Below are 12,859 nucleotides of genomic sequence, written 5' to 3'. Positions count from 1 at the left end.
TACTAACCTTAATGTATATATGTATATATACAAATACACATACATACATACTTACAAAATATATTTTATTTGTATTTACTAACTGAAATAAATTTGTTTCTATTATTCTTACAACGCCGTGACAACCGAACAAAATCTGATGTGGACAACAAAAACAAAAACGAAAATTCGTCCTTGTTATTACACTGTTCTTACTGACACAGGTACTCTACGATGGTAAATTGTCAAATGCCATCGTCTTCATGTACAATCCAGTGGCAACCGATGGTCAGCTGTGTTTACAATCCGCACCCAAAGGAAATGTTTCATATTTTGTACATACACCGCATGCACTTATGTTACAGGTGAGTGGCAAAGTAGCAGCAGCTGCAGGATATTTAAGTAAAAAGGGTAGTAGTGAGGAAACAGAAAAATACACCAGGTCTCCGCCACTTGAGTAGTGAGTGAAAATAATAAAAAAATGTAACATATAAATATTTTAAACTAATACTCGTAAAACCATAGTCACCTTATCTGAAGCATGCACTCAAAGCATGTCCGACATTTTTTTTTTTTTTTTTGCTAAACAAATACGGAGTAAGCTCAAAAAGTGGCTTTGTACAAATAAATAAATATGATAATAAAAGTCAATGAGCATGCAAGAGAAAATGTTGGCATTGAGTTTGTGTTTATAACGAGTAAGAAAATTGTGGAAATATACTTGCGTATGTAAAGAAATATAAACAGTCAACGTCAAATGTATGTGAACTTTTTACTAAAAGGCAAAAATTCAAAAACAAATATCAATACAAAACAAGAAAATTCATGCCAAATACGCCATTAAATACATGAAGCAAAAACTTACTGGATCACAAATCAGTGCAAAGAAAGAAATCTGCACAAAAAACTGAAAGATGCTTGTGCAGCTTATAAAAAATCTGCGAAATGTACTTTAATATTTGAACGAAAACGGTGAATTAGTCTCTGAAATAAATGAAAAGCATAAAATTTGAGAAAAAATAAATATGTAATTAGTTTACCGCCACCAGTCCTGGAACCGATCATATAGATTATTTGCAATCAATGCACGAGCCAACCCGTAACTGTAGAAGATATAAGAAAAGCTATTCAGTCGCATGAAAAAACAGCAAGGCGACACTGACGAGCTGCCAGCTGAGTTACTTAAAAGGATTGGTAACAACAACTTCAAGTTACTCCTAAAATTTTTAACTGTAATTTATATACAACTCTGGTAAATATCCACAAGATTCGCTAGCATCGATTTTTATACCAATACCGAAAAAACAAAATACACAAAAATTCTAGAAATGAAGGCTAACAACGGGCAAAAACTTTTTTTAAAAATTATGCACAATCGATTATATAAACAAAGTGAAGCTGCTGGTGGTAAATTTCAGTTTGGTTTTAAAAACGGTGTGGGAGCGATGCCTTATTCGGAAGCCGTACAGGTTTTATTACAAAATTTCAAAGATGTACAAAAGGATGTTTTTTTGTGCTTCTTGGTTTAGAAAAAAACCTTCGACACAGAAAATATTTACAGATTTTTCGAACGCTGGATACAGATGAAAAAGAAATACGTTGCATAAAAAATTGTTGCTGGAATCAGACAGCAGCAGTAAATCAGCTGATCAGCGAAGTGCGCATTTTTAAGGGACTCAGACAAAGTTATATATGGTCAGCCCTACTTTTTAACACTTACGCAGAACAAATTTTTAAAGAGGATTTAAGGGGGTATTCTGGTCTAGACGTCTTAATTTTAGGTATTTTTAAAACTAAGATAAAAAAAATGAAAAACATTTTTACTATGCATTTTTTTATGGTCCTTACTAATACTGGGAAAGTATAAAAAAAATTAATACAAAACAAAAACAAATCGTCGAATTACAGGCCGACGGAGTGGGGCTTATAAAAAACGGTGCTCCATGGTTGACATGATTCCAACCCTTGTAGTGATCTAAAACAAACAAATTAAAAAAATTCTTCATTAGTTAGGATATCGCTATCGGATTACGCTAAATCAAAGAAAAAAAATTCAAAAAATGGCGTCAACTTCAAAATTTTTATTTTTTTTTACCCTCTTTTTTACCTTTTCAAATATTTTAAAAATACTTAAAACTTAAATTTTTCAAAATCCGAGGCAGGCGCGATAGACAGATGCATAAAGATAATAATAAAAACTTCTTAACAAACTTTAAAGCGTTTGGTCAAGTAGAACTTGAGATATCATGACGACCATCTCAAAGAAAGCAGTTTTCAGAAAATCGCGTTTGAAGTATACGCAACAGTTCCAATAGAATAACTTAGATCATAATATTTGACTACTCACTCTGGATTAATCGGCGATATATTTCCAGGTATATATTATTGAAGTTTAAAGTGTATATATATATAGGTATGTATAGAATAAATAAAGGTTGTGCGGGATACAAAAAATTTTCTGGAAAGAACGAGTCCTCAAGTCGTTCATTGTGCGATTCTCTCCACTCGGGCGGCTTAGACGCCACGTCACAAAATCCGCTGTATCTCTGAAAATAATTCGAATTTTGAAAAATCCGTTGAAGGGCATATTTTTGAAGGTCTAAACTTTGAAAATATGCAAACCAAAAAAATCGATTTTTACAAATTTCTAGACCATAAAGAAGATTTAAAAAAAATTGCAACTTATTTTAGAAGGAAAAAGAGAAGGTAAACTTGGCATTGGGAGAAAATAAATGCCTTGGATGCCAATTATAAGTCACTGGTGTAGCATGGAAAGATTTGGAGAATTGTGCAATGCTGCAAAACAGAGAGATGTAAATAAAATCATTGTAAATAATATAAAATAGGTTAAGTTTTGCAAGCTGAAATTTGTATTTATATACAAATGTGCGCCATAAAATATTTCAAAAGTAAAAGGCGCACATTTAATACTCCAGTGTGTTCTCTAATAAATTATTAAGCTCTCAAAATTTTACTCTCGCAAGGTAGTGGAGCAAGTCATATGAAGAAAGAAGATGATATATTTTAAAGTATAAATATTAAGGGAAGAAAAATATAAAATTTTTATTACAGAAGAATCTAAAATTTGTAAATTTCGAATTAAGCAATGAATATTACTAAATATTGTTACATATAACATTACTAATAATATTACTTAACCAATTTTTTTTTTTAATTTTTTTTCTTGTTTAAAACGCATTTACAGGACGTTAAGGCTGTAGTTACACACTCAATACATTGCACACTAAATTCCATTGGTGGCATTCAGGTGCTGTTTCCATTATTCTCGCAACTGGATATGGCGCATGAGGGTATTAGCGATATAAAACGCGATCCAACGCTATGGTGAGTATAAAAAAAATATATACAGTTACGAATATGAAAATAATAGTTTCAAAAAAATATTAGATTTAAAAAAAATGTTTAGTCTACGATGTGACTAAAAATGTTTTATTATTATTTTGAAATATCCTATTCTTTAACTGAACACACATTTAAATCAAATTGCGTTATAGAAGCCCATCAAAATATTTTATAACAAAAACTAGAAGTTCCGGCTTAACACTGCTACGGTCATATAAATAACGAAATCTGACCAAATTTATACAAAATTTAAGAAAAGCTGCATTGACAAAGTTCGCTGATGCAAAGTTGTAACAAATACATTCTGTCAAAAAAGTACCGGGATTTGTTCAATAAAATAAAATAGTTGTTTTATCACCGAAATTGATTTTGTCGCCTTCAAACTAGGCTCCATTCGAAGCAATACACATATGACAACGATTAGTCCAGTCATCAAAGCACTTCTTAAATGCGTTTAAAGATATCTTCTCAGCCCTTTCAGCGAATTCTCCTTAATGGCCTCTATTGACACAACTCGGCGCCCACGGAGTGGCAATTTAAGTTTAGCGAAAAGGAAAAGTCGTGTTTGTTCGATGATATTTTTCGAGTCATTGATCAAAAAAGTGTTCACAATATGAGCCTTGTAAGACGGTGCGTTATTATGGTGCAAGACCCGTGAGTTTTCTTTCCACAAATTGAGCCGTTTCCTACGCACATTCTCTCATTCTCTCTCAAACGTCGCATAACTTCCAAATAATATTCTTTATTTACCGTAGAACCATTTAAAACGAATTCCGAGTGCACAACACCCTGATAATCAAAGAAAACGAGTAGCATGACTTTCACTCTTAACCGACTTTGATGTGGTTTTTTGGGTTCCGGCTAATGTGGAAAGCGCCATTCAGCCGCCTGTTGACTGTTGACTGGTTTGCTTGTCAAACTCATATACCCACCTGTTATAATGCGCTGAATAAACGTTGGGTCTGAATTCACTTGCTCAAGCAGGTCTTCAGCCACCTTCTACCGACGATTTTTTTTTAAGAAATTCAACTCTCTTGGAGCGAGTCGAGCAGCGTCTCAAGCACAATTGATGGTGTAAATTGTTACGAATTGATTTAAAAGACCCGCAAAGGTCACGAGCTACCTCCCTCAAACTTAAATGATGGTTTTCCAGCACCATTTCCTTGACTTTGTCGACGTATTCCTTCGTTTAAGACATTGATGGGCGATGAGATAGGTTCAAATCTTCCACGACTTCTCGGCCCTCTTCAAAAGACTTATACCACTCATAGACCCGTGTATTTGATAAAGCACACTCGCCATAGGCTTTCTGCAACTCTTTCAGTGACTCGACACACGAAATCCCGTTCAAAACACAAAATTTAAGGGGGAAGTCTACTGTGACAAGGGAAAAAACAGGCTTATTTTCCGGATTTTATTTCTAACAAAATATTGCTCGTACATAAAATCTATTTAAACTCTTATCTTTATTATATATTTAAGTTTTTGAAAAAAAAAATTTTAAGTCAAAATATTCAAAATGGCCGCTGTGGCACTTCTGCAAGCGCAGGCCCGCTTTTCTTAGGTGCCTAAACGGTGTACATGAAATCTTACGTTTCGGTGATCTAAAACAAAAAAACAAAATATTGTTATCATATACATAGTATTGACTCTCGTCTGACGTAGGATTATGTCGATAAAAAATTTTGGCGTTGAAAAAAAAACTTCTTGACATTTTTTTCTTTTTTTTTGCCTAAAATTGATGTTACTATTGTTTATAACAATTTAACAAATAACGATATCAAAAAAATCCTATGTCAGACGAGAGACACTATTACAGAGAATATATAATTAAATTTTTAAGCTGATTCATTTATCAGAACTCGAGATATCGTGTACACCGTATACAAAAACTTAGTTTCGAGAAAAATGCGTTTAAAGTTTCAGTTTTCAGCGTTTAAAGCTTTGGAGCGCTTCGGGAAAAGATCGAAATTTCAACGAAGAAAAATTTAGCCAGCTGTAACACATATTGTACCTTATTTAAGAGGGTTCAAAGTATTTTTTAAGCTATATTAATAAAAAAAAAATCGATTTTTTGAAAAATTCACAGTAGACTTCCCCCTTAAGACAAATTCTTTGTTCGATATTTTTATACGTAGTGAAAATCACAGAGCATACCTGCGGTTGACTGATATAATTAAATGCCAAAAACAACGCTCACAATCTGCGACACTATAGGGGACAGTTGTACCAACAATCCAGCAAAAAATTTGGACCTAACTCGCGCTTTTAAATGAACACTTCCCGATATTTTTTTGACGCGTAGACTTTTTGGTTGTTGGCACAAGGTAACTTTCTTGCCCTCTTTTACCGTAAGACCCACTCGATGGGACTTTTTTCAAGACTTGAGAAAGTTGTATTGACTACCCGCTGACTAATGACTAAATGCCTTAACTACGTTGTGTAATGGTTTCACTCAATTTTATTATCCGAGCTTGTTCTACAAAATGTAGAACATAACCTTGGTGGCATGAACATTTGGTTCCGAGCTCTAGCTCCTATTTGTGGTGTGCGTCTTGATTATTCATTCCACAAATGGATGGTCCCATATGGTGGTTTTTTGGGTTTATGCTGCCACCAAACAGCAGATGGGTTTTTATGAGGCGCTTCTTAAGGCAGAAATATACTCAAAATATTGCAATTGACTGCCAAGGGGCAGCCGCTATTATAAACAACGTTTTCTATGATTTGATGTTTCTCCAATTATGCGGCCTTACTCTAAGCATTTAATTCCTATCTTCAAATGTGTCATCGCCAATCGAAATAGCCTGCATACATTTTTAGCTCCTCGTTCACTAAAAGTTCCTTTGTCAAATACTCCGCATACTTTTTGTACAGCGCCGTCACATTTTGAATCCAATTTCTGTATTAATGTCTGTTATTTCTGTTAGTCAGTGCATGAGCTTCCAGAAAATAGTCTTCGCAAATACTCCTCATGGAACATTACTACAAAATGAAAAGTATGGCCAATTTTAAAAATCTCTAGAATTGATGTTGTTCCACAAATAGAGGAACCTACAGTTTTAAGCCGATAGCGAATGGCAAATGGTTGTTTATGAGGAGCTTTTTCATGGCAGAGCTACACGCGGAGGTTTGCCAATGCCTGCCGGGGGGCGACTGCTATTAGAAAGCTCTTTTTTAAATAATTTTGATATGTCATGCATGGAGATTCGAATCTACGTATTTACAAGTGGTATTCACGCGCCAACCCATTCGGCTACGGTGGCCTCCAACGTACAATACAATTATGTCATTCTGAAAAAGACTCCTTCTTTCTTCCTTCTCTATACTGCAAAGTTGTCAACTTCCAAGAAATTTATTGTTCCGTAAATAGTAGATATGAAAATGAAGTTTGAAGAGAAAAGTTATAAGTAAGCACCATAGAATTCCTTAGAATTCTATTCTGCAAAATATTTTATTTCTTTTTTAGTTCATTTCAGCATCTTTACTATTTTTCACATACACATTTTCCTTTATATGCATATCTATGTAATATTTGCATATATGAAAATTTAGAAATATAGTCAGTGCAGGTATTTCTAAGGCTTTTGGAATTTACGCACGTCTAGAATGCATGCCACACACAATCAAAGAAGGCGTTGTGAATGCACAAAAAGTTTTTACTGTAGAGAATTTAGTGATGCTGCTTATTTCATCTACATACCGATTTAATGCACGTAAGTTCACCAAAGAAAGTCGCAATAGGGAAAGGAAATATGCGGGCATTATAAACAGTTTTCCTATTATGAATGCATTTTCTAATTTCATTATAGTTGATGAGAGCGTTACAAGAATATATTTTAATATATTACATAATAATGCTACTACAAAGTATTACTTAAAAGGTATTTTATATTTTTCCGGTATTTGCGAATTATTGCATAGTTCGACTTCTAAGACAACCACAGATACGACTTAGTTTTCAGTTGGCATATGTACAATAAGTATCCTATAAAAGCACCACATAATCACCATTCTCAACTACCTATTTATTTGTCAATTAATTTTAATTATTTTTTAGAAATATGCTTCATTCTATAACAAAAGCCACATTAAACCAAGTTTCAACATTTCTACAATATTTTTAAAATTTCGAAAAATTTTCATCATTTTCTATTTAAATAGAATTTCTAAGTTAAATTTGAGTACACACTTTTATACCCTATTAAATTTAGTATCACAAAATGCAAGTCTCAAAATTTTCGTTTATTTTTAATAATTTTTTCTCTCACGGTGCTGCGAATTTTCTCCATAAAAAAGTGCGCTTGTTATATGGAGCAGATGCGTAGCATCGCCAAAGAAATAAAATTTAGCAATTAGTTATTATAGTTATTTTAGTTAGTAGTTAAATAAATAAATCCTGAGTCTGCGTACCCAAAAATTTTCGAAAAATTATAAACAAAATATATGAAATTTTGATTGAAATTGAATTAAATGTTTACAAATTTTGCATAAAGTTTGGAACTTGGATTTATGTGATTTTTGTAATAGATGAAATATAGCGGATATTTTTAAAGGCTTAAAAACTTTAAATGATAATACAAAACAGCAATATTGTTGGAATACATTTTTTTATTATCGTCTAGTAGATATTTTCATGGCATTTAGTTTTTCATTATGCTACCCGGCATATGGCCGCTGAAGCTAGGAGTCGACATGGTCCATTCGATCAGTACAATTCTTGACTACTTTTTTGAGTAAATCGGAATAATAAATCTAAATGAGCCTAATCAGTAAAAATGCGAGGCAAACGATAGTCATTTGGCTTCAAATCTTGTACTGGTTTTGTAGGTACGAAAATCTAAATCCTTACATAAAATTTTCCATTTAGTCGAAGGATAAATGCCAACAAGTTGAGAACATTGGCGAATCGACATTTCGGCGTCTTCTTCAACACTTCGCTGCATAAACTTCGCGAACTAATTTATTGTTTTTAAAGTAAATTTCCACAATTTGAAAGCGTTGTTTCAGCGTTAAACATTTATTCATGATGACTTGCCGAACCTTACCAAACAGAAATGTGAACACAGTTTGCCATTCTCGGATGCCAAACCATAGCTATCGATATCGGTATTTCTCATGCAGCTTAAAAAACATCCTTTATTAAAAAAAAAGAATTATGTAATTTGTTTGAAAAAAAAAAACAATTTTTTTTAAATTTGTTTCAAAAATCCGAAAACTTTGCAGAATATAAAGGTTAAACGTAAAAGGTCTGCATAGAACTGCTTAAAAAATTTTCAATTTTATCAAACTTTAGGACAAATAATAATAAATGAGAAAATATTAATGGGGAGGATACCTTAGACGTCTATATCGGTCGAGATTTGGCCGAGTTATTCAAGGTTTCTGGAAACCTACCTTCCCAAAAAAAAACCAAAAATAGCATCCGAAATCGAATTCCGTTGATAAAATTATTAAATACTTTTGTCCAGATCATTTACCAGATGATTTCTTGGCGGCCGCCATGGCCGAATAGGTTCAGCCGTAACTATCATTGGGCTCGAATCTGCGACCATAAAACATCAAATGATAGAGAAAGTTTTTCTAAAGGGTGGTTAAATTTCAAGGGCCGATGTTGAATGTGAACCCCACCTAAACGTCAACGACACCGTTGGACTTCTTTCTTTGGGATGATTTCAAAGAAAAGGTGTACGTCGATAAGCCAGCAACAATTCAAGAGCTAAAGGATGAAATAATTCGGCACATTAACGGCATAGAACCTCAATTATGCCTCAGCGTCATCGAAAATTTGGACCATCGGATGGAGGTGTGCCACCGAGGCCCCGGCGGCCATTTGGGCGATATTTTGTTTTATACGTAATTGAGCTATACCAATATTATCATAATAAAGAGAAATGACAATAATTTCGTAAAAAACTTCTATTTTATTAAAAATCAACACCGGCCCTTGAAACTTAGCCACCCTTTAATAGCGGTCGCCCCTCTGCAGACAATTGCAAACCTTCGAGTGTATTTCTCCTCATCAAAAACCATCTGCCATTTGGAGTCGGCATAAAACTGTAGATGCCTCAATTTGTGGAACAAAATCAAGATGCGCACAACAAATAGGAGGCGAAGCTCGGCCGAGCACCTAACAGAAGTTTATGCGCCAATTATTTATTTTATTTTTCATTTTAAAAAATTATTTATATTTACAAATCGATTTTTGTTTTCCGTGTTTCTGTATCAGCGTATTTTCTCGAATATTTCGACTTTAAGCTGGCACTGTCGCTCAAGCAACCGGCAATCGAAACCGGCGAAAAGCTTTGTCAAACCCTAAAAACATGCGAAGGTCGCTTCGCTGCGAAGAGAATTGACTCTATGCATGCGGAATCCTGTTCATCGATCTGGGAAGTAAAAATGAAAATAAATGAATTTCCAAGTTCCGAGTTTTGTAGCCAAGGCATGACATTGCATTTATTCCAAATAAAAAATACGAAAAATTTGTATACGAAAATTTGGCAGAAATAGGTCAAAAAGTGCCAAAATTTGGCGTGGAGTTTAGGAAAAATCATAATTTAAAAAAAGACTGCGACTTTTTTCATTCAAAAATCTATACTATAAAGGTGAATGTCCGTACGTTGTCCGCGCATCACTACGAAACGACAACACCAAATGACGTAAAAATTTGTGTACATTCATATTTTCACCCAATGAAGGTTATAGGCATGTTTTTATGATGGAACTCCCTTCCCACAACCCTCAGGCCGCGCCACCACTCTCATTCGTCACTAATAATCGAATATTTGCTTAAATTTAATCTAAAAAATTTTAGTTTTTCCTATTTCCCACTATTTATAGCACTCTCTAGACTTCATATTCCGCATAAGCTGTTCAATTATAACCCAAATGCAAAGTTCAAAAACGGTTTGATATAGAAAATTAATAAAAATAGTTTTGCTTGATATTTTTCTGATTGGTTGTTTTGATTTTATTCAACGAGGCATAGCAACGGATGCCGGGTATTGTAATATTATGGTTATTAATAAAAAAATATTTTCTATGAAATTATTGTTTGTAATTCTTTTATATACATATCCTAAACCCCTTAAAATTACACCTACGCGAGCGGGGCCGCGGGTTAAGGTTAGTAAACGATAAATCGTCCGCGTAACAATGAATTTACTGCGTCGTCATTGCAGTGAGCAAATAATCTCTCGTCTCGGAGCAGTGTACTTTTATTTGTGGGGTATATAAAGTCTAAATACTTTGTGGATCAATCAGCTTCGATTGAGACATTGGTGGCTTCCAGTTACTAAAGTTATTCGCGAGCTACCTACCGAGGTCCTACAGAGCAAGTTATTCAAAATTGGTGTTTATGGATGGCCGAATTACGGCGCAGTTGCGCTCAACATTTGATAGGGGCTATTTTAAAAAAATAAGTGCCATGAATGGTTCTACTCAAAAGTAATAAAAATTGCCCAATCAAATTCAATTCTCGTTGTTTTATTTGAATTTAAATTCTGATACCTCTAAGCTGATCACCCTTTACTTTGAAAAAATGACTTGATCCTGAAAAACGGTTCACAAATCCGTAATCGATTAAATTAAGTTCTCGTGTCTCGTCATTTTTATGTTTTATTTCAGCGTCCCTACAGTGTGATTTTTTTCATGTTTCGCGTGTAGCTCTTTATCGTCAAAGGTCTAACCATCTATGCTCATACTGCATTCAGTTGTAAACGGATTTTTTTTTCACCTTCATACAAGTGAAAAATTTGGTTATTTTACTTTTCCATCTTTTTCTCTGTATTCGTTTTTTTATTCTTTACAATCACTTTCAACTTTTTCATATTTTCACTTATCTCTCTTTTCTCTCCTTGCAGTTCGAAACTTTTGGGTTTCATTTGTGAATTGGTTGAGACGTCACAAACCGTACAACAACATATGATACAGAATCGTGGATTCCTAGTCATTTCGTTTATGTTGCAACGCTCGTCACGCGAACATTTAACTCTAGAAGTTTTGGGTTCATTCTTGAATTTAACCAAATATTTGGTGACATGTCTGTCGGCGAATAGTGATTTATTGCTGAAGCAGGTGAGTTTTGCGAATTCTCCAATTAAATGCAAGTGAAGAAATCTTAAGTTATACTTATCCTATATATATATATTGTATGTATGTATATACGAAATTGTGTATGTATGTATGCATGCATAAATATGTACATTTGTATACGCTGCTGTAAGATGTGCGTGGGTGTGGCTATAATTTTTTTATATTCGAGTGAAACGTAAAATCTTACTTATGCGCATACACATGTACACTTATAAGTAAATATGCATATGCAAGTATGTATGTGTTTAGATATTTAAGTACATATAACGTTACGTATTTGCTATGCGCCTTAACTTGCGTGCGCATAGCACGCATGGATGTCTGTACGTACGTATTTATGTATAAATTGCCTTGTTCAAGTGTCTATAAATTTTTGACGTGCAAATAAATCGTAATTGGCTGTAACTTTTGCTGTAATTTTAGGTATGCAAAGATAACATAACTGTACTTAACAACTGTATTTTATAGCTTTAAGTAGGTCTTAAAAAGCAAATGAGAATAATCAAAGTGCATGAAGTGTTTATTTTATCTACTTTAAAATTATTAATTAATTTTCGTTTTGCTGTGGAGCAAATTCTATACATAACAGATATTTTTACTTAATTTTTTTTCTTTCTATTTTTGTTTTTCTTTTACTTAAATTGTCTTTATAAATGTCTACAGTTAAGCGTGGCCTTGCGATTTCCGTATAAAAAAGTAAACATAATTTGGCTTAATTATAGTATTTATTTATTTATTAACCGCATTTATATATGTATGTATTTACTATGCTAGTGAGTGGTTCTCTTATGTGCATAACCGACTGCTTGCGCCCCACAAAATAGTTAGTTACATATATGTATGTATGAATGTATGTATGAATGTATGTACCCTACAAGACAGTGCTGAGCACTTCTGACAAAAATTCCAACACATTTACAAGCATTTTATTAGTCTCTAATACATGCGCATTATCAGAATGGCATATACAACATTTTTTAATGGGGAAATCAAATATTTCATTTGATATTCTTTTCCCCTGTTCGGTGTGAATTCTATCTCTCTTTTACCAATAACTATTTCATATGAGCGAAAAATACATCTACTGTACTTTAAATGTCAAGGCAGCTCATTTATATGCTTATAATGTGGCTGTTCTGAAAAAAGTTCTAGTGCGAAATCTGGCTGTTGTTGCTGTAGGGCCGCCATAGCCGAATGTGTAGATGCTTGGCTAAGACTTGAAAATTCGTTAGTTCGGATCTCCATAAAATATAAATTTTATAATTTCTAAATAAAACATTTTAACGAAACTCCTCATTCTGATTACTTTTTAACGAAAATGAGGGGTTATTGTCATCAGTGTTGAATAATTTTAACGAAATAAAGTAAGTAAGTGAGAAAAGTACTAGTGTGAAATTTAGCTATCTTTATTTTATAGTCGCCA

At 33.5% G+C, this 12,859-nt stretch overlaps 1 protein-coding gene across 6 annotated transcripts in view; it reads left to right on the top strand.

Moving 5' to 3' along the window:
* Positions 1-12,859, top strand: part of LOC128858087 (neurobeachin-like) — a 224,683-nt gene that overhangs the window by 96,919 nt on the left and 114,905 nt on the right. For all 6 annotated transcript variants that reach the window (XM_054094044.1, XM_054094043.1, XM_054094042.1 and 3 more), the window contains 3 exons: positions 204-344; positions 3,185-3,324; positions 11,205-11,418. In XM_054094044.1, coding sequence (XP_053950019.1) covers positions 204-344; positions 3,185-3,324; positions 11,205-11,418 — 495 coding nt within the window. The remainder of the gene's footprint in view (positions 1-203; positions 345-3,184; positions 3,325-11,204; positions 11,419-12,859) is intronic.

The sequence above is a fragment of the Anastrepha ludens genome, chromosome 3 (genome assembly GCF_028408465.1).
Source record: "Anastrepha ludens isolate Willacy chromosome 3, idAnaLude1.1, whole genome shotgun sequence".
Taxonomy (NCBI): Eukaryota; Metazoa; Arthropoda; class Insecta; order Diptera; family Tephritidae; genus Anastrepha; species Anastrepha ludens.
Note: the sequence above shows the minus strand (reverse complement) of the source record. Positions and strands in the feature narration are given on the sequence as shown.